At 35.1% G+C, this 22500-nt stretch overlaps 1 protein-coding gene across 1 annotated transcript in view; it reads left to right on the forward strand.

Moving 5' to 3' along the window:
* Positions 1-22500, forward strand: part of LOC136843651 (uncharacterized) — a 512877-nt gene that overhangs the window by 255548 nt on the left and 234829 nt on the right. The window contains exon 4 of the mRNA XM_067112195.1: positions 10547-11615. Coding sequence (XP_066968296.1) covers positions 11523-11615 — 93 coding nt within the window. The 5' untranslated portion in view covers positions 10547-11522. The remainder of the gene's footprint in view (positions 1-10546; positions 11616-22500) is intronic.

Raw genomic sequence — 22500 nt, forward strand, 5'->3', positions numbered from 1 at the left:
TTTTTGATGTTCGTAGTTTGAGACATGTTACCACTGCAGGTTTTTTTCGCTTTCAAACTTTTGAGAATAATCATTGGAAGTGACTCTCTCTCTCTCTCTCTCTCTCTCTCTCTCTCTCTCTCTCTCTCTCTCTCTCTCTCTCTCTCTCTCTCTTTTAGTATATATATATACATATATATACAGAATACACACACAGATATATTCTATATATATATATATATATATATATATATATATATTAACTTTATCACATACACAATCGTTCTGTACATTAGTTACTAACAGTTCACTCATTCCAACAGGACCTCATTCAAACTGGATGGTATTGAATAAATAATGTCACTAGATACCATCCCAGTATGAATGAGGTCCTATTAACAATACATATACATACATACATACATACATACATACATACATACATATATATATATATATATATATATATATATATATATATATATATATATATATATATATATATATATATATATATAGTGAGTGTTTGTGTGTGTGCGTGGAGTGTATGGAGCTATAGATTTGAGATCCCAGGTTTCTACTGTTGATGACCTCACCGATACGCTTCTATGGGTATTATTTTTTTTTTTACATTATACCTTCATGATGAACGCTTATTTATTCTTCATTCTGGTAGGTGTACAGCTCCTGTCACCCCATCTGTTCTTGATTTTTGGATTGAAGCTGCCAATGCTGCATTTGTTTACTGTATTTGATCGTAGTTCCTCTACATCCTAAATCGTATTAAGCTTCCTACCTTTCAAAAACTAGTTTTATCTGTTTCTTCAAGGACAGACTCCGTTCTTTCCTTGATTTTATTTCTTCATTTTCTCAGCAAGGATTATATTTGCTAACTGTATCGCAGCACAAAAAGATCTGCTATGATTCAGGCTTTAACGTAAAATTGTGTTTATTGGTTCTTCCTTCGCCGTGGTGTCTAGACACTTACATGAATTGTTGCATGCGTAAATGAAAATGGATCCAGTTATTCCCTTAGAAGGGAAACCGCTATTATTATATCGGGTTTCTTTAATATCTAACCCCAGGCTATCTGTCCCTTTTCTTTCCCTGTTATCAAATCATTTCAATACCGTTAATAGTTTTGTGTAGCACTAATGTTATTAAAGATTTCACGAAGTCTTCCTTCTATACATACATACATACATACATACATACATACACACTTACGCGTTGTCAACCCCCTGTGCTTTCATTTACTAATTAGTTTGAGAGGCTTTATTGATCCCTAAAACAGAGTAGGGTCAGCGTGGTTCCACGAAGGAGAGAGAGAGAGAGAGAGAGAGAGAGAGAGAGAGAGAGAGAGAGAGAGAGTTTGAGAGAGAGAGAGAGAGGGAGAGAGAGAGAGAGTTTGATGGGTTAGAGGGTATACATGTTCTGTATACAGTCTGATTGATGTGAAGATGCGAGTATAGGCCTCCTAAGGGTGTTTTCACGAAACCTCTAAGGTGTATGTGGTTGTAAGTTCCTGTTAGCTATAGGAATTAGTTGATATCTTAAAGTGCAAAAGGAGGTATACGTTTTCTGTTCCTGTTTTTTACACCTGTTGTGGACACAGTTAGAACTACAGACCGAATAATAATATACTAAAAGCAACAATAAAATTTAGCTAAATAGTCTTCATAAAAATTTCATGAATTTTTTTTTTTTTGATTAATGAATGCAAAGAGGCTGGACAACACCTCCACTACTCCTACTACTACTACTACTTACAGCTTCATTGAGAGGCAAAATAGAAGAGCATCTCTCTGCGGGAAAGTGGGAAACCTTTTGTTCTGACAACGAAACAAACGAGGGAAGAGTTTGATGTAGTAAGTAGTGTACACAAGCCTTTGTGAGTAGAGAGTTGGAGAAGAGTTAAGGAGCATTCTGCATTTTACGCACCTGGAGGAACTAAGGATCAGATTTGTGTGAAGCTTTGAGGAGAGCTTTTGATACGCTTCGGGAAAAGCTGAAGGACTTTATTTCAGTACGAACAAATGAAAGGGATCATCTCTTCTTCTAAAGGTTTACCTTTGGATGCTGTACTTTGAAGATGAAAAGGGAGTGATATGTGATAAGTGGAAGTTGTCTCTTCTTTGAAGTTTCTTTGGATTTTTTTTATATGCAAAGGGTAAAGAGTATTGTAATTTACCTGAGGAGGAAATGAGGCCCCTCTTGTCTTTTTGTAAGCGATGTGAGGAAAAACATTTTATTTTGAAAGTGAGAAAAAGGTCTGACACCTTTTTATCTCTCGAGGTGAGTGATGACCCTCTGCGGAAACGCTGGCTTTACTTTCCTATTTTTATATATATTATTTGTTTATTTATTTGTTTCTTCGTTTACTAACTTCTTATCCTTGTTATGAAAGATAAAAGAAAGCTCTTCTGACCAAAGACCAATAAGAAGCATTTTAGAACACTAAAAAGATGGGTTTGAATTTGTTCTTGGGACTCTAAGAAGATGAGTTAGGGCCTGCATTTCTATGACATTATAAAATCAACGTTTAAGAATGTCATTAGGGATGCTGGCAGATTAAGTTTAAATCAGTGTATTAGACACTAGAGAGGTAAGCTTGAATGTTTCCGAGATATTAGGAGAATTAACTTGAATCATCTTTGAGACGTTTAAGAATTAAAACTTGAATCAACGTTTATTTTTCAAGGGGGAAGAACACTAATAATTAGCATTTGAACACACTAGTGTATCACACACACACACACACACACACACACACACACAGATTTTATAACTATGAGAAAACCAACTCCAGTCACTTCGTACACGAAACTAGATAAATGGGCACGACTTAACGTTTCTAGGACACAAGGAAGATAAGGTAATAGATGATTATCAGGAGAAAAGATGAGAAGACCCAGTGCTGGACTCTGCCCTCTGCTGGAAGAAGCTCTGGCAGGCAGCAGAAACATCGTTTCAAAGAAAACAGGATGCAATGCTTAGCGGAAGGCAGGTGTACGTTGTAGTAAATTTTTGTGTTCGTCAAAAGGGAAAACAATAAATGAAGGGGTTTTTGGAATGCAAAACAAAAGCGGACTGCTGCACTGAGCAACGTGGGAGATGAGACGGATGTTCGGTGATGCTGCATTTATCAGGGGAAAGGGAGGGAGGTGCAAGGGGATTAAAATTTCATTCGAAGGGGGAGAGAGAGAGAGAGACAGAGACAGGGAGAGAGAGAGAGAGAGTTATTTCAGGAGGGTGGGATGTGGGTTCCGTTTTTTCGAGGAAAATGAGACCTTTCATTTACGACTGTGGTAAAAAATAAAGGGAAGTTGCCGAGTGGAAAGGGGATCAGGGATGGATGATAGTTGTCCGTGTGAAGGAAACAGAGAGAGAGAGAGAGAGAGAGCTAGCTAGCTACGATGGAGCCTCTTCATAGTGATATTTTGTGTGTGTATTTATGTAAGAGAGGGGGATGGAGTTGTGGGGGGTCGGGGTGGCTGGGGTCTGATGTAAAATGGGATATGATGGGGTCTTTTACCACAGTGATATTTGCACGACCAGTACCCACTTCGCAGAATCAGAAAAAAGAGAAAAATGAAATCGTTGCATTTGCAAGTACCTAATGGTGTTTTCGAACGAAGTCTCATTACTCTTTATTACCATTACAGCAAAGTTTTAATTAGCTACAGCTGCTTTGAGCCGCTCGTCTCTGTGGTTTGTTTACAGTATTTCTCCTCTCTCGAGTGATATTGAAGGGATAATTGTTATTGTTGTGTTTTGTTGATGTATTTAGATAATTCTTCAATTATGTTAAATAATATTAGGATTAAATACATTTATGTTTGTTGTTTATTCTGTATTTATTTGACATCCTTGCAAATAAAATGTATAAACATTATTTAAGAGTGAAGACTTGGATTTTTCTGTGCTCCATTTCCTAAAAAAAAAGGGAAGGAAAAATAAAAGAAGACATAAATCCCGATTAGGAAGCCTCTCTTAATGATATCAGGTAACCACTGACTAGACAGGTAGATCGAGTCATCAGTCCGATAACTTTTTTGATCAATGTTTTTATCACCTTGGAATATTTAGAAATATATATATATATATATATATATATATATATATATATATATATATATATATATATACATATACATATCTATATATATAATATCTGTATAATGTATATATATATATATATATATATATATATATATATATATATATATATATATATATATATATATATATATATATATATATATATATATATATATATATAAAAAAAAAGAATAATCATAGCAGATGTGGGATCAATATCCCTTTCGATTATTTGTATGTTTACACGAAAGCTGCATGTTTGTTTTCGTATTGCTCAAAATGAATTTTTGTTCATACGTTCTTTCGAATTAACAAAAAAATGTCTTAGACTTCTTACAACAACCAAATTAGAATTATTCCAGTTACTTAGTTACTATATTAGTATATTTCTCTCTCTCTCTCTCTCTCTCTCTCTCTCTCTCTCTCTCTCTCTCCTTGTCCTTAAATGCGACAAAATGACTAGAATGCACTTCTTTTGTAAGTCCCTTTACAAGAGAGTTACTAAGGATTTAAGTATGCCTTTGTTCAAATTATTTGAATGTATAGTAAAATTATATTTGTTTATATATATATATATATTATATATATATATATATATATATATATATATATATATATATATATATATGTGTGTGTGTGTGTGTGTGTGTGTGTCTCTATGTATATATATAGAATATATATATATATATATATATATAACAAGTAAGAATCTCTCTCTCTCTCTCTCTCTCTCTCTCTTTATATATATATATATATATATATATATATATATATATATATATATATATATATATATATTTATAAATATATATATTTCTCTATATATGTTCACATGTAAGGATGTATACATATACACAATTATAACTGCCTGATCATTTACTTGTCTGAATCAACAGAAAGATAGAGATAGGGAGAGACAGAGAATGCGAAATAGGTGGTATTACCATCTCCCATAATCGCCCTTCTTAGCTCCCCATCACAGTCAAATACCCATAAAATTAAGCTTAGATCCGCCCTCTCTCTGTCTCTGTCGAAGCGAAGGGTCTCGTGAAATTTCGCCACCCTCTTCATCATAGCCTAAGCTATCTATAATTCCTATTATTTTCTGCTGTTATCGTTGTTATCGTATTCAGATTTTGGGATTCATCATTTCTCAGGTTTTCTGATTTCCATTTTTCCTTTTGGAGTGGAGAATGGGAACAGAGTGCTCCTGTATTTTTTAATAAAAATCTTTTCGTTAGGGCTTCTTAAATTATCCCAGTGATTTAATTGACCTTGTTGTCTCCAGGTATTTATTTTTATATTATACGCTACTGAATGACTCATAACATGGTTTTTATACGCCTTGTTTTTAACCTTATTTTGTTTCTTATTTAAAGTATTATGGCGTATATTCTTATATGCGAGTATGTATGCTTTTCTAAATTTATAAATCATTCTTTTGTTCATCCAGGCAGGGTTAACGCACTTCCTTTTAGACATTGTGTGTGTGTGTGTTTGAGAGAGAGAGAGAGCTTGTAACGTATCATTTGTTCGACAGTTACTGTCAAGAGATATCTGTCGTTGACGACCTCGAAGTCTGCGTGTCGTATTGGATGCTCTTCAATGTCTTCCTGTTTTTCCGTTTTCTACGCGTTTTTGAAACCAGTGATGGATTGACGATTTTTCTCTGTCCGTTAGACAGACCGTGAGGCAGGGGAGTGATTGAGTAGGGCAACATTTGGCACTTGGGACTTCCGAAATGATGTTGCAAATTGTCGGTATGTCTTGGTTCTTATATTTTACGGATGAAATGTTTATAAAGTTCTATAAGAAAAGAGATAATCTAATACAGCTTCAGGGTTGAACCATAGAAAGTCAGTAAATGATGATAATGATAAGATGATGAAACTACTAACTAAACCATTATAGTGATAGTATGTTACAAAATAAGAACAGGTCTAATAATATGTGAATATATATATATGTGTGTATGTGTGTATGTATGTATGTATGTATGTATGTATAGTTGTGTGTTTGTATGTATGTACGTATGAAAATCTTGGAGTCTCTAAACAGATCGGAAAGATCTTGGGGTGACTACGGAAGCCAGGATGAAAATGCATTGAGGGATTTGCTGATCCAACCCTCTTTTATAGAACAGAAGCGTGAAGGCAGAATGCAAAGTAAAAAAAAAAAGAAGATTGAAGCCACTGAAATGAACTGTTTGAATAATATATATGTGGCGTAAGAAATACTGAAATGGTGAGAAATGTGGAGAACAGTAGAAAAAGGGACAAAAAGGTTAACGTAAGTGTAAGGATTAATCAAAGTGTTTTCAGATGGTTTGATCATGTGAAAAAATGGAGGGCTTTAGGACATCCCGTTTTATTGAAAAAGGCTTAATAATAGATTATACCCACATACATTATATATATGTGTGTGTGTGAATATCTATATGTACAGTACACTGGGTGCTGCATTAGTATCTACAAGAAATAAATCAGACTAGAATGTTATCGCTCTTGCACTCACCTGCTGTGCCTTCGCGGGATCGCTAAGATGGTATAGAAGGCCGTTATTTTCTTTATTGTTCATGGTTCGTTATAAATTGTGTGAGTACGTTATCTTGGACCGTTCAGACTGATTTAATAGTTTTCATTTATATATGTGTGAAAGACTTCAGCAAGAGGGTTGGCCCATTATTCTTTCATACTATATTGTACTTCATTTTCTAGCTTCTTCCTCTTAACTTCTTACCTGTCAGCTGTTAACTCAACCAGGCAATTGGTTTTATGCTATTCTCTATACGGCAGACAGGCAAGATTATTATTTCCAGTTCCTTCTGGTTTTTAATCATCAGATTCTACTATATTTTTTCAAATGAGCATGCACCTAATGCATTTGCTCTTAAAGTATTTTTCTTACAACGGTTGCAATTGATATTAATTCTATGCCTTAATTCTTGATTATTCATTTTTTTAATTCATATCGGGAAAATGAAATTTCTAAGCAAGTAACAATGGTTTGTTTGTTAAATTTGACGCGGATAACTGCAAGGTTTTTAGATATGTTGTAGTTGTTCACTTTTGTTTTTATATTTCATTCAAAGTTTATGATACTTTCGTGTTGAGAACCTAAATGTATATAATCACATACAGCTTCTTTCAAGATGAAACAACTTTTATATGAAAACTTACTGGATTATAAAATAATGGATAAACTTATACAGTGGAGTTATTCATGTTTGTATATATATGTATGTGAAAGGAGAGAGAGAGAGAGAGAGAGAGAGAGAGAGAGAGAGAGAGAGAGAGAGAGAGAGAGCCCTTTTTCTACAGTCCAGAAGAGCAAGAAGTTGAAATCCCCGGACCAGGGGCGATTCCACGGTCAAGTGGCCCCATTTGCATAGCCGCCCCCTCTCCAAAAACTCACTTACCAACATTGGAAAAGAAATTCCTATAGAGTTTGATAGACCAATTGAAGATTTCTCGACGTGGATAAACATGGATCGGTAGAAAAACTCTCATTTATCTCGATGGCGTTTCGGATAAAGGATTTTGTGCAATGAATTTTGACTGGTTCCTTAACCATACCTCCTTTTTTTCATTTTTTGCTTCCGTTCTCCCCCATTTTTTAGAATTCTGTACGCCAACAGCTGATGGATAGATCCATTAAGTATGAACCTCGAGTGTCGACCGAGCTAGAGGGGAGGAGAAAGCCTCTATGGGAAATATAGTTGCTGGTGACACCTGCTAACTCTTCATATAGTTTCCAGCTTTCTCTGATCCCTTCAGACATAAACGATAAATATTGCATGGTTTGATGCTCAGAATATTTACATATATACAGACATATATATATATATATATATATATATATATATATATATATATATATATATATATATATATATATATATATATATATGAATGTCTTTTGCTGTAATCTAACAGTGTACTATTAAGAGAAAAAGGTCCATAGAGCAGAATTTACGCATTGCAACCATATACAGACGTTTCGGTATCAAATATACATTTATATTATATATATATATATATATATATATATATATATATATATATATATATATATATATATATATATATATATATACACACACACACTCATACATATATATGTATATATATTTATATTTATATGTGTGTGCGTGTGTGTATATATAGGACATTATTAGTGACGATAAAATTTACACTTCGTAGTTTTAGTTTCTTAACAGAACTCAAAAGCCAGCACGATTTAGCTACGACGTCGGTAGTTTCACTATTGTGCCAAATGCTAAATAAACTTCAGTGGGACTTTTCGATTCTCAAATGTACTTTTAACCTAAGTTATTGAACGTACGAAAATTATGATAGGTAACTTGTGCTAAAAAGTTTGCTGAATTATTGGTAGTCGAAAAAACATTAGGGAAAATTTTAGCCGGGTTCTTGAAAATAAAGTAGGAAAAGGAAATAATTGCAAATCTCGACTGCTTCAAATTGTAGATCATGGAAGCCAATGGAAAATTAACACATTCGAGCCCGACCATATTCATGAATATTTATCGGCAGCGGTGTTGCATTTAATGAGTTTCCTGCATCGTCGGAATCTCCAAGAGAGAGAGAGAGAGAGAGAGAGAGAGAGAGAGACTCTTCGCTTAGGGGGCGAGAGGATTACGGAACGAATTTCCGAAAAGGGGAATCAGAACAACCGATCCCCTTTTGCAGTGAAGCATAAGAGGTCGAGTCTAGTACAGCTTTTATAAAGATTTTCGACTTTGAGGGCAACTAGATGCATCTCCCACCAGCACAAACCTTTATAGAGGAAATGGGTTTAAGGTCGTTTTGCTTTGTTGCTCAGTACTAACTGGAAATGGGAACAGAGATGTAGTTTACTGAATTGAAATTTGGCTTGGAGCTCGGATTTTCATAGAGAGAGAGAGAGAGAGAGATCATGAATTTATCTAAATAAACAATAAATGACGATAAGTAATCACAGATACAGGAAAGACAGAGAGATCCAAAGAGGGAAGAAGGACGGTTAAGGTAGAGAAAGTAGATGCTGAGTTCGCAAAGAGCCTCTGTGTAATTCCACTACTTACGTCTTTCCTGAGCTTACCATTTCTAGCCTCCCTTCTCGTAGTTTCCATCCATGTAGGTCTGGGTCTTCGGACTCTCCTGGTGCCCACTGGAGCCCAGCTGACACTATTGCATACTATTCTCCCAGGGGTTTTCCGAAGGTCATGTCCTTAACATCTCATTCTCCCTCTTATTATTATCATATCTACATGTAGAACTTCCGTAATTTCATTTGTGGGATCATTTCCAACTCTGTCCTGCCATCTAACCCCTAATATTCTTATTCTTAAATCTACAAAATCATTTAGATATAGTTTTATTGTCACACTGATTTATGTCCGTATACCAATTCAGCTCGTGTTTGACCTATGTATAATGGTACTTTCTTATGCAGTGTCAGTCTGTTTGATATTCAGGTCTTAATTAACCTATCCATTGTTTTATTTGAGTTTTGTAGTTTTTCACTAAATTCCAACTCAAGAGACCCTGTAGAGGATATTGTTTTTTCTAAACATTTGAAAAATTCAACTTTTCCCCATCTAATGTTATTTCATCCCTTCATGCATACTCTATCCTCATTGCTTCTGTTTTCTTAGATTTATTTTGAGTCCCATATATCTAGACATATGACTCATTCTACTAAACCTGCTATAATTCTTGCGGTGTTTTCCTGATTTAAACATCATCATGTGCATATTCTAAGAGTGGCAAGCATCTATCCTTAAGCCAGTCCTAACTTTCTCTTTTATTTCAGACAACTTTTTTCGTTATGTAATCTATGAGAAGGGCGAACAGTAAAGGTGAAATAACCCGTTCTTATAGCACCCTATTATTGACTGGAATTTTACTTGAAAAGACCCCATTAATATTTACTTTGCATCTACATCGTTCATGAATAATTTCAATTAGCTCTCCATATTTATCAGAAGTGCCAAAGTTACGCAAGACTTTTCCTAATATTGGTCTTTGTAAGCTGGTAAATGCCATCTCGCAATCAACAAAAGCCATCGGAAGGGGATTATTAAAATTCCAGACACTACTGCACAATGTCTTAATACAATTTTCTTATCTTTGCAACGCCTACTTTTTAAAAAAACAGGTTTCCTATGTCTAAGCATTTTATCGACACACACACACACAAACACACGCATTATATATATATATATATATATATATATATATATATATATATATATATATATATATATATATATATATATATACATATACATATATATATATATATACATATACATATATATAATATATATATATATATATATATATATATATATATATATATATATATATATATATATATATATATATATATATTACCTCATGTATTCCAAACGTATGACCTCCTTTCTACGAATCAGTCACTGACAAATTTCTCTTATTTTCAGGTTAATAAAGAGCACGCGGATGGATCCATTTCGCCCAGACGTCTCTCCGTTCGGTCCCACAAATGAGCCTCTGCAGAATTCCTGATGGAAACTGTAAGGAAGGTGATCTCCTCGGTCAGTGTCACCCGGCTGTTTTAACTTTGCCGAGAAGTATCTGACCAAACAGTGTTTTTTGTACTTTAGTCTTAGATTTTTAAAAAGGACAAAATTAGTGAGTGTCGAAGCTGCTTATAAAGAAGCACCATGTGATATTAAATTAGTGGAATCCTTTTACTGTACTGAAACACTTTCCATGCAAATATTTCTACATACAAATATATTATATATTTATCCTTTTTCAGTATGATTACATTTCTCCTCTTGCCAAAGACCTTACAGCATGAACTGTGATTAATGTATAGATTTTATATGGGAGGAAGGAAGCTCTCCGTGTCACGTAGAAATGTTAGATGTTTGCCCAACGCTGCAAAATGATGTCAAGTATCGTCGTTAAGTGTTATGGACCTACCATGAGATGGGCCAGAGTCAAAAGACGATGGAGCTCCATGGACTTTCATACCTGAGTCTCGCTTGAATCGTCTGGTCTGAAATGGACTTTCCTCCTCGGTCTTACCGAGACTTGTGTGTAACTTAATCAGTGTGATATGTGACCCTGAAACTATTATACATGTTGTAACATTTCCTTACAAAAGTGTCTTTTTGCCATAGGTATTCATATACCTTTAATACTGAATTAATGTTAATGAGCCTCGGTTTAAAACTCCTGGAATCCATGAAAGCATAAGACACCGAAGCAGCTCTGATAATATTTTGTACCAAAATTTGCATGAGAAAGTCTAAGGATTAGCTTCGCCACATTTCACGGACTCCCCATCATGACGGCGCCGTAGCTTCTCCGGAAAGTGGAAGTATTGGTGGTTCCCTTTAAAGCCCCGGGTAAGGACTTCGGGGCCTTCCGTGAGAGCGGGAGAACAAGATGACGCCCAAGGGAACCACCGCGGGCTCTGTTAAGGGCTTTTTGGACGTCAAAATCCCCGCTAGGAAGAGGAAGAGCATTTCCCTATTTCGGGTGAGTAACAAAGTGAACTTCCTTTTTGTCTATCTTAAATTCACCTGGTATTTTCAGGAGTATTTTTTCCAAATACTTGTCTAGGTGGGTATATGAAGATATAAATCTATAAATAGATTAGTGGATATATGGGTGATTTCTATATCGAAACATTATCCTTGCATGACTACTTTAATCAATTTATGCATTTATATTTTCACATATATTGCTACATGCACGGTTTGCATTTTTTTTAAATAGGTATCGCATAATTTCATATAGTATTTTAGATTTATAAACTGAAATAAAGTTTGAACTCTGGCTTGGTACTTTATGTATTAATATATATGTATTCATTATATATATATATATATATATATATATATATATATATATATATATATATATATATATATATATATATATATATATATATATACTGTATATATATATAGTATATATACAATAATTCTTAAGGAAATGTAATTTATTTTCTTGCAGGTTTTAACGTATTCCAATGTGTAAGTTTAGGCATGATTAGCGACTCCATTATTCTTCTGAAAGATCATCATATTTTGTTATACAGAAATTGCAATTAATTTAAATATTTGTTATATAAGATTTTTATATATTCATTGAGATATGTATAATATACCTTATGATACTCAGCTATTTTTAAACAAATGGTTCTTATCGTAGTGCCACATTCATGATTGGATATATATACTGTATATATATATATATATATATATATATATATACATATATACATATATATAGGTGTTGCTGGTAATCACTGCATTACAATAACATACGTGTGGCCATAATCACGCGTACTGAATAATCTTAGTGAATATAAGATAATGACCAAAATCTGAAAAAATTCGAGGGAAAAAGACTTAAACGAATCAGTCGGATATGTAAGCAAGTCAATGAAAATGTGTGTGTATGTATATATGTATATATATATATATATATATATATATATATATATATATATATATGTACGAGTATGTATTATATATGTATATGCATATATGTGTATATATATAAATATATAGATAGAATGATAGACAGATAGATAGACAAATGAATGAGTTAGAATGCTGTATTATAGAGGTTATGTAAGGAAAATTGTATGTGAGAAAGAAGCAGGATTAAGAATTCATTATTCAACATATGAAAAGATTCACTTACGAGAAGCTGTCAAGGAAATACCAAATATTTGTCGATCTGAACTTTGGGCTAAGTAGTGGGTTATAATAGACTGTTAACGGCGTTCAACCATACGTCGCATGCGTCTGCCATACCTTACCAGCTGTTGCAGTTATAAAGAGAATAATTATTATGAAATCATAGTAAAAGCAGGGACAGTGATGGACAATTGCGTATGGAGAAAAGAGGTGCCTTGCCTTTAACTATGTACAAAATTTTTCTTTACCATCAGAGTGTCTGTTTTTAATACCTTCAAGAGTCCGCGTGTATCACGAGCGAATGTAAATGACAACTACGGCCACTTAATCACTTGAATTATAAAAAAAAAAAACTTAATATAAGTCAGTAAAAACGTACATAATATATAAGAGCTGTAAACAGAAACGCACGCGCATATACATTATATATATATATATATATATATATATATATATATATATATATATATATATATATATATATATATATAATATGTAATATATGTATGCATATATATAATGTATATATATACATATATATACTGAGAGAGAAAGAGAGAGAGCCTTTGTCAAAGCATTAATCCAGAGAAACCACTGGAGAGCTGAGTCACATTCTTTCTGGTCGACCATTTCCAAGACTGTGAGTGGAGGAACGAGAGAGAGACATTTCAGGTTTTACATCTGTGTTAATTACCCAAAGTTTCCTTTAAGTATCCAAGTTCTTGAAGGAGACATACCGAAGAGAAATTTAATGCTAATGACTGCTAATTAAGAATCCGTCTTCTTGTGACGAATCAGTGATTTTTAAGAAGATATAGGAAAACTGCAACCGGCCTTACCCCTGTCAGCATAATTTTCTTGTAGTCATTTTCTTTCCCTGCGCATAATCCATAATTTAATTTTCTTGAACTTAATTATCTTGTTTTCACATGATAAGTAACTTTTCCCCACTGTCCTCAACTTTCTGCTATCTTTAGCTTCCAAAAATTGGCCTTTATAATGTCAGTTTCCTGTTGATTATACTAAAGTTGTAGAATGTTCAAGCTGACTGATTTATGGGCAAGAAGTTTAAACAATTGCTTATGAGAAGAATTCAAGTTGAAGGGTTTCCGTTGAAATAACCAGAGCCTGTGACTTGACAATCTTCATTATTTCAAGCTGACAGTTAAAAAATATGATGTGCGAGGCCACAAACTGATGTGTATATACGTATATATATGTGTGTGTGTATAATATTATATATATATATGTATGTGTATATAATATATATATATGTACTGTATGTGTATATAATATTATATATATATGTGTGTGTATTTACCTATCTATACTATATATGTACACACACATATGTATATATATATATATATATATATATATATATATATATATATATATATATAAATATATATACAAACATACACATGCACACACATTTACAAGTACATATATTTTGTATATACGCGCGCGCGCACGTACTCCTGACCGGGATTTTGGTAGACGCGTGCAAACAACAATAATATTTATCATTTTATTTTCAACATGATTTCAATTTGAATGTCTGTATGCTGAAGTAAATTTTGGAGTGACGCTGGATAATTTGACATGGTCTGATTACGGCTGGTTAAAAATGCATAACGGACGGTAGTTATTTCAAATGATATGAGAATACCAGAGGTGAATGAATATGAAATCTACTATATTATTTTAGCGGCTGTTTGTCAGTTCTTTAGAGTGTTATGCTTTTTATGCAATACATGAGTCTCCTCATTGGACGGGTTGGTATCGTTCTCGGCTAAAACTCTGCTGGGCCCGCGTTCGATTCTCCGACCGGCCAATGAAGAATTAGAGAAATTTATTTCTGGTGATAGAAAATCATTTCTCGCTATAATGTGGTTCGGATTCCACAATAAGCTGTAGGACCCGTTGCTAGGTAACCAATTGGTTCTTAGCCACGTAAAATAAATCTGATCCTTCGGGCCAGCCCTAGGAGAGCTGTTAATCAGCTCAGTGGTCTGGTTAAACTAAGGTATACTTAACTTTTCTGCATTTCACGTATTTATTTTATATCGTTTCATTTTTCCCACCATCCTTATGTTCCTATACGTGAAAATACCAAATTATAAGAGAGAAGTAATAGTTAATGCAGATTGGAATAATAAATAAGTAATAAAATTCCTTGCGTGCGCAAACTGGGAGCAAATACGGATTGATGTATTTAACAGATGATCAACAAAGACAGCAGATCAGTCATAATGTCAAGTTGAAGGCATCGATATTGCATTGCATTATCTGTGTTTAGACGTTGTCTTCTCTTATTGCTTTTATGCAAAGCTGTTTCTGCTTAATATTGCACTTATCTCAAGACGTTGTCTTGTGCGAATATTACTGCTTGCAGTTCTTTGTTGGCGGAGGTTCGCTTTGTCTCCAATGAAAAGGGTGACTTTTGTCTTCGAATTTCTTGTAATTTATTGTATTTCGTTATTTTTTTTTTGCCCCTTTTTATGTACATAATCTAAAAAAAAAATGCCATCAACGCTCATGTATGTAGTTTTAGTTGCTTTTTGTCTGATATGCAATTGTATTTTTGGCTCATTTAAAGTGAAAAAATACTCCCAGTAATATTTTTAGATTTGGAAGGGATTTTCAGGAGTAACAATAATACTAGAGCAGTATGGCATGATACTCAATACGGTATTCTAAAGGTATGGATCAACTCGTAATGTTTTAAAAAACTGCAGTTGTTTATTTATTTTGTACATGCACTCATCTTAAGGAAACCCCACTCTCTCGCTCTCAGACACACACACATACAAATACACGTACACACATCCTTGTAAGTAAAGCAAGACTAGTGCTTTTCTCAGTATGAAGATGAAAAAAAGTCTTGACATATAGAGTATAAGTCTAAGAATAAAATTCAAGGTCAAAACACCTCAAACAAGTAACTACAAGGAAGTGACGGACTTCGTCTGGCCACAACTGTCGCCATCAACTAAGTATCCGTTGCAAGTGTGGTAACTTTGTGAATCCTTGCAATGTCTGTTCAGGAGTCATTGGATATAAATAAGCCCCTGACCTGAGATCAACTCTGCCATGAGCAGTGCTAGAGATGCCTCAGTTATATAGTTTTTTCTTTCGTTATTGTTTATAACCTTTTTTGTATCTGAATCACAATATTGGAGTGAAGAGTGCTTCCGACAAATTTATCCTTTGATGCCTTCATTGTTTAAAAGTCATTATATTCGCATATGAATGATAAAGAAGGAATTACATAATACAGGAGAGAACTTGTTATATCTTTCTACGTACACATATTACCTTAACTAAATTCTCTCTCTCTCTCTCTCTCTCTCTCTCTCTCTCTCTCTCTCTCTCTCTCTCTCTCTCTCTCTTTCTCTCATTCATTACACTTCTGGAAACCCCACGACAATATATAGAAGGTATATTTGCCTGAAGATCTTTATTTTTTTATTCATTGGTAATTTATACAAAAAATAGCTAGACTTCTGGTTAAATATATCAACCTGTTTATTTTTCTTCTTTTGTTTATTAATATGATTTTTAATATTTACTGTCGCTGTCACTTTCCCCCTTCCACTTCATACCTGATGCTTTGCCCGCACGGAAGGTGAATATTTAGTGTAGGTCATTTTTGCTGGTATATGTGTGTACACAAACGCATTCAAATATTGCAAGCATGTTGGAGTATACAGTGCATGCGTGTATTCATGAATGTATATTGCGTTTTCAATATTCTCTCTCTCTCTCTCTCTCTCTCTCTCTCTCTCTCTCTCTCTCTCTCTCTCTTCTTTTATTTATCCCTGGCGCTATACATGAATACTTTCACAGTCACTTGTCCACCAATTGCAAAGCTTAGGTGCTGTAGTTCCTTCTCCTTCCCAACGCCCCCTTTATCTTCTTTCCTCTCCCTCTCTCCCCTTCCCTCTCTTCCTCCTCCTCCTCCTCCTCCTCCTCCTCCTCCACCATGTCCCCACTCCCTCCACCTCCCTAGGACTAAGTGTCGTAACTGTGTGTGTGCGTGCGTGCGTGCGTGTGCGTTCCTTTACTGTATCCTAAAGCCGATGGAACTGAATTGGGTACATGAATGTCCCCACCGGGCTTCTGTGGTATATCCATTTTGTGTGTTTGCTTCTGAGGATTATGCGCTTTTTTATTCACTTATGTGTTCCCTGCATTTTTGGGTTGTATATGTCTTTTTGTTCATGTTGTTGCTACTAATAGTTTTCAGGATCATTTGCTGTTGCTGTTATTAGTTATATTGTTGAAATACTGTGACAAGGATGACGAAGTTATGTCTTGCTGCTACTTATTCCCGTGTTTTTCCCTCTTCCCTGCTACAGCTGCTACTCCTTGACACTTTATCATAATATTTTGGCAGCCTTCATAACTCTCAGTCTGTTCTTTGAATATATTCGTGTTTGTGTAGGCGAGGAATAGAGAGGATCCCATAATTTTTTACTCTTGTACCTCAATCTTTCAGATAAAGAGAGAGAGAGAGAGAGTATAATTCTTACTGACTATCAAGTTGCGAGAAAAAACCCTTAACCTGATGGTAAGAAGGCTTGTACTGGAAATGCAAGTTCACAACCGTGATATTTTGCATGATTAGATTGGGATAAAAATTATATCCCTAGATATTTGCGTCACAATGGTTTGCAGACCTGGATAAAGAATGCTAGTTTTTGGAGATTTTGCTGGTCACAAAATAGCCGCTTAATCATGGAATAAAAAATTTTATTTGGACATCGGATGATATTGCTGTTATTTAGGCAAGGTTAGATATAGAAGGCAGAGGATGAAAGTATTTCCTTTATTTATGACTGTATTGTTTGGTAGACTTTTACATAAGAAAAAACCAAACTTGGTCATTCTCCTTCATCAACTTTGGGGATCTGGTCACTCTGCTCCCGACGGCTAACGGCCTTGACATGTCTGGTATAATTCCGCTTCTGATTGCACTCCCACATTTTGTTACCGTTTTATTATTTATTGCTTTCATGTATCTGTCTGCATTCTTGTTCTTTCATCCCTCTTCATCAGCTCTTGTTCTATGAGGTCATACACAGATAATTCTGCTCTCCGGAAGTCATCCACCTTTCCTACTAAACTTTGGAAACTCGTTCTTTGTCTCGCCTCATCTTGTGTGATGCAATTAATACCCATCTGCACAGTGTCTTAATGAGACAGGCGAAACTTGGCTCGTTTTAGTGCCTCCAAGATATTTTTCTTCCTATTTCATCATCGAGTCCTCCTACTCTCTCAATATGCATGGGAATTTGGGAACTGTGGTACTCAGATATATATGTATATATGTATATGTATATATATATATATATATATATATATATATATATATATATATATATATATATATATATATATATATATATATATATATATATTTGTTTAGGAGTAATTAGTAACATATGTAGAATTTTCATATTTTGCACCTGTAAGTACAATGTGATTTTTGTAGTTGAAATATCAACTTCTCATTTAAACACCTCCTACAGATTTATGTAGGAACAATCCGTCACATGTGGAGTATTGTTTTCACTTCCAGGGAGACTACACACACCGTTCTTACCAGTTGAATCAAAGCTGACTTTAGGATATAACTGATATAATTAAGTTCTGTTTTTAAGAAGATTATGTTTCTTCGTAATAGTTAGCAGGTTGGGACTTGAGCAAAACGAGTTTTTTTATTCAATCTGAATGTTTGTCAGTCATGTATGAAAAGGAAGACTAATAACAGTTTTGCACTACTTACCAGACGCAAGTTGAATGTTATTTCTTGCGCTGGAAACTGTCTCAGAATGTAGAAGCGTATGCTGTACATTTTATTAAGAGGGCGCTGGTGGAAGTGCCTCAGACCATCCAAGCCAGTGTGATGACAAATGGGGAAACTACGTGTTTCTTGGTTATTTGTAATGATCGACTGAACCCATTCGTAAAAAAGCCCAGAATTTACTCTTTTTAATATTTGGAAACCAACCACATGCCTATTAGATCTTTAGTATTTTCTTTCTTTTTTAGTTGCATTAGGAAAACATAATTATGAAAGGCCTTGGAACGTGGAAAAACCTCTAACTGAAATTTCAAAGTCCTTTCAATCATCGCCAAATTTTAAATATTTCATTGCTGAACTTTTTCGTGCAAATTGAGAATGAAGATTGTGACATCGGAAAAGCTAAATACTGAAAGTTTTTGAGGTCCAAGTTTTCCCACTTTGTCACTGTGCTTTTTACATCCTATCTAAATGACCATCGGGTCTACAAATGCCTATATTAATTTGACTTGCCTTCCATTTGAGAATTAAACTGCAAACATTTTTCGTCTCATAAATTCACATATTTGGCATCCGGTTCTGTGCATCCTCAGAGTTCAGTTGAGCCTTCCTTTGCAAATTTACATGGAATCTCATAAGAATGGCATATGAAATGACCATTTGGACAGAATGTAGCTTCGTATGTAGTTATAATTAAAAGCTAAGGCACGAATTTCTTGGAGAGTTGTCCTACAGCTGAGGTGGGAAAGATGTATGGATGACTTATTAAAACTCCTTACCTGTTTTACATTTAATTTGGTGTTTTAATTAAGTAAAATTTTGTATGATTTTAAAAGGCCAGATTTTTCGAATCTCACCCGCATCGTTATAAAAACCATGAAGCAATGCAAATCTAGAAAATAGGGCTAGCGGCGATATAAATAACCGGTAAGGCTTGAATACACTTTGATAAAAATACGTTTAAAGAGCGAGAGGGAGAGAGAGAGGGGGGGGGGGACATACCTGTGAAGGCCTCTTTTGCTACACGGTGAGAGCAATAACCTTCTTTCAGGTTTTAGGCCTAAATTACAATACTGTAACTCTCCTTTGATAATCTAGAGGCAGGTTGGGATTTCTCGCTTCTTTTATGAGGGACTGGGATCAAATTATGGTATCTTAACTCTCAGAATCTGGCCTAAATTAACGGTATCTTGAATTACTGGTAACGTTTCTCTCCCCCTTTTTTGAGGGCAGATCGATTGCCGCTACCTTTTTTTTTATTAATTTTTCTAGCATTTTTTCTTATAGATTAAAAATATCAGATAAATTCACTAAGTTCAAAGATATACGTTCTGTGTGCATATTGGGACTGACGTCCAGTATAAATTTACCCGAGTATTCGTATGTGTATTAATAGTTACTCTCTCTCTCTCTCTCTCTCTCTCTCTCTCTCTCCTCTCTCTCTCTCTCTCTCTCTCTCTCTCTCGTAAACGTATATATTTCCTACACGGCCGCTTTCTCTGAAGATTGGGGGTTTTGAGGCATACTTAGCATTCATAAAGCCCTCTCTCTTCTTATATTATGTGCATACATTATTAGGCACAAGGAAGGGCTGGGGATGAGGGTAAGGGTGGATAACGATATTGGGGGTTAAGTGGGGGAGGGGCAGGGCGTCGGGGAATTGATAAGAACACTCGTCAGCCATAGCTCTTCTTTTCATAGGAGATGTAGATAGGACTCACGAGATCCACTGATATTCCCACTGCCGAACGTCTCCCCCTTAGTAACGTAAGAGTTTTTTTTTTTTTTTTTTTTTGTGATATAACTTTTGCCGCCTAGATCTGATTGCAGAAACTTTATTTTATTTTTTGTCTAGTTCTGAATTAAGCGCTGATTTTGTGTTGAGAGAGAGAGAGAGCGAGAGATAGTATTTTGAGTGTAACAATTTTTTCGTAAAAGCCGCAAAAATTGTGGGGACCGCTTTTATTACAGAACATGCCATTTATTCTGTTAAAAACTGCAATTATGTGGATCATTATTGTCAAATACATAATATATGTAATTTTATAAGGAAGATCTCTCAGCTATGAGATATTTAGAGTTCTCTTATAAAACATCCGAATGCTCCAAAGCTCTTTGGTCAGCGCCAGAGGTGTCCATTACGTTGGGTATTCTACACCAAAATCCATTTTTCGTTCAACTTAATGGAATAAGAAGCTTACGGGCTTAATTGATTCGTTTTATATAACATAAAATAATTGCGTAATAAACAGACTAATTCTGAGTGCATTTGTTTTTATTTGTTTATTTACAGAGCAGGATATCGAATGTTCTGTGAGCACTCATTGACACTCATTAACTAGATCACCTGAGATCACGTAAACAAATTATTAAGGCTATTTTTATTTCATTACTTATATTAACAAAGAATTCAGAATTCTTAAGAAATTCTTGTTAAACAATAGTTGATACTTTAGGACTGCAATAGGTAGATTGTATCTAGGTCTGCTTGTTCACTTCAAATCTACCTTGTGCGTTAATGATATTACAGTCTATTTTATGCTTTAGCGCTAGAAATATTAATCACGCAATTTTAACCATAGGTAAGATATTATGCCTTCCGCTGGTTCCTTGTCTTATCGGAAAAAACAAATGGGGTGTAATTGGTAAAAACAAAAAGCACACAACTTTTCACCGGAAACGGTATCGGCAGATGGCGGCACTAGTTACACACAATGATTTCTCATGTTGCCAACTCTTGTTCGACTTTCGATGAGCAAAAGAAGCCTTAAAAATTTTCTATACTTTTAAACTTTTCTGTACACATAGATATATTCAATTACTATACGTGGGAACCTAATAAACTTACTACAAGGATATTAATGATCTGACTGTTAACCTACAATTGCAAAATAAAAGAGAAGGGACAAGACTGAAGGCCTTACTTTAGAGGGATTTTGGAGATAAACTCTTACGATAACTAAATTATTGCATAACTAAATTACATGTATTTGCAACACAACACAATAATCAGAAGATAAGGAGTATAAGGCAAGCCACTGGGGTCCTGCTGCAGCACATAAAATGGATAATAGACGTTAACTGGGTGCCGGGAAATACACTTCAATGGCACTCTTCATAAGGTTGAGACGAATTTTCTCGGTGCAACCAACAAGTACACAGTCGTGGCAGATGGATTCGCAGCGGCAGCACTCCTTTCTGCAATTAGAGAAAGGCATACGATCACTGGGAGAAGTCACGGTAATAGCAAGGATGTAAGGCTAGCGTTGAGGGCGACTGAAATCCTCTTTTCATGAAACACTACGAAATAAACTTACGACACAAGTTTATCATAACAGGTCAGGTCTATGTGAGAATTGCACTTTGAAACGGAAACGTACCTTACTGTGAAGAGATGACCCCTTGTAGTTGTACCAATGGGGGACGGGGGAGAGCTGGGGGGATTAGTACTGGGTTAAGATACTAGAACTGAGGCAGTCAACCATGGAGGGAATTTTTGCTCTGAAGGAGCCGGCGGTCAAGAGGCCTGACTCGCTTGGTGTCGCTCTGGTCTCTCTCGAGTTTCTGCGATGCAGGGGGTTTTTTATTAACTCCGGGATTACCGGCTTTTGATTCCAGATGCATTCTGGGCAGAGGCTGGCCGGTTAGATGCTGCCGCTTGCCGGTTGAATGCGGTTCGAGGCGCCCGACTTTCTCCTTTTGGTAAGACTTGGCCGGTAATCTGTGCCTCCAGCCATATAGAATCCTCCGAGGTGGGGTCAGTAATCTGGAATAAGAAGGTTTACGGCAGTCACAAAACTCAAGAGAGGATTAAATGAGGATTAAGCGCCAAGGGAAAATCAGAATGAGGTGGGAGCGGCAATTCCATGCCGATCGTCAGTGTGTCTCGGCAAATGAATTT

Source organism: Macrobrachium rosenbergii, chromosome 12, assembly GCF_040412425.1.
Source record: "Macrobrachium rosenbergii isolate ZJJX-2024 chromosome 12, ASM4041242v1, whole genome shotgun sequence".
NCBI classification, from domain to species: domain Eukaryota; kingdom Metazoa; phylum Arthropoda; class Malacostraca; order Decapoda; family Palaemonidae; genus Macrobrachium; species Macrobrachium rosenbergii.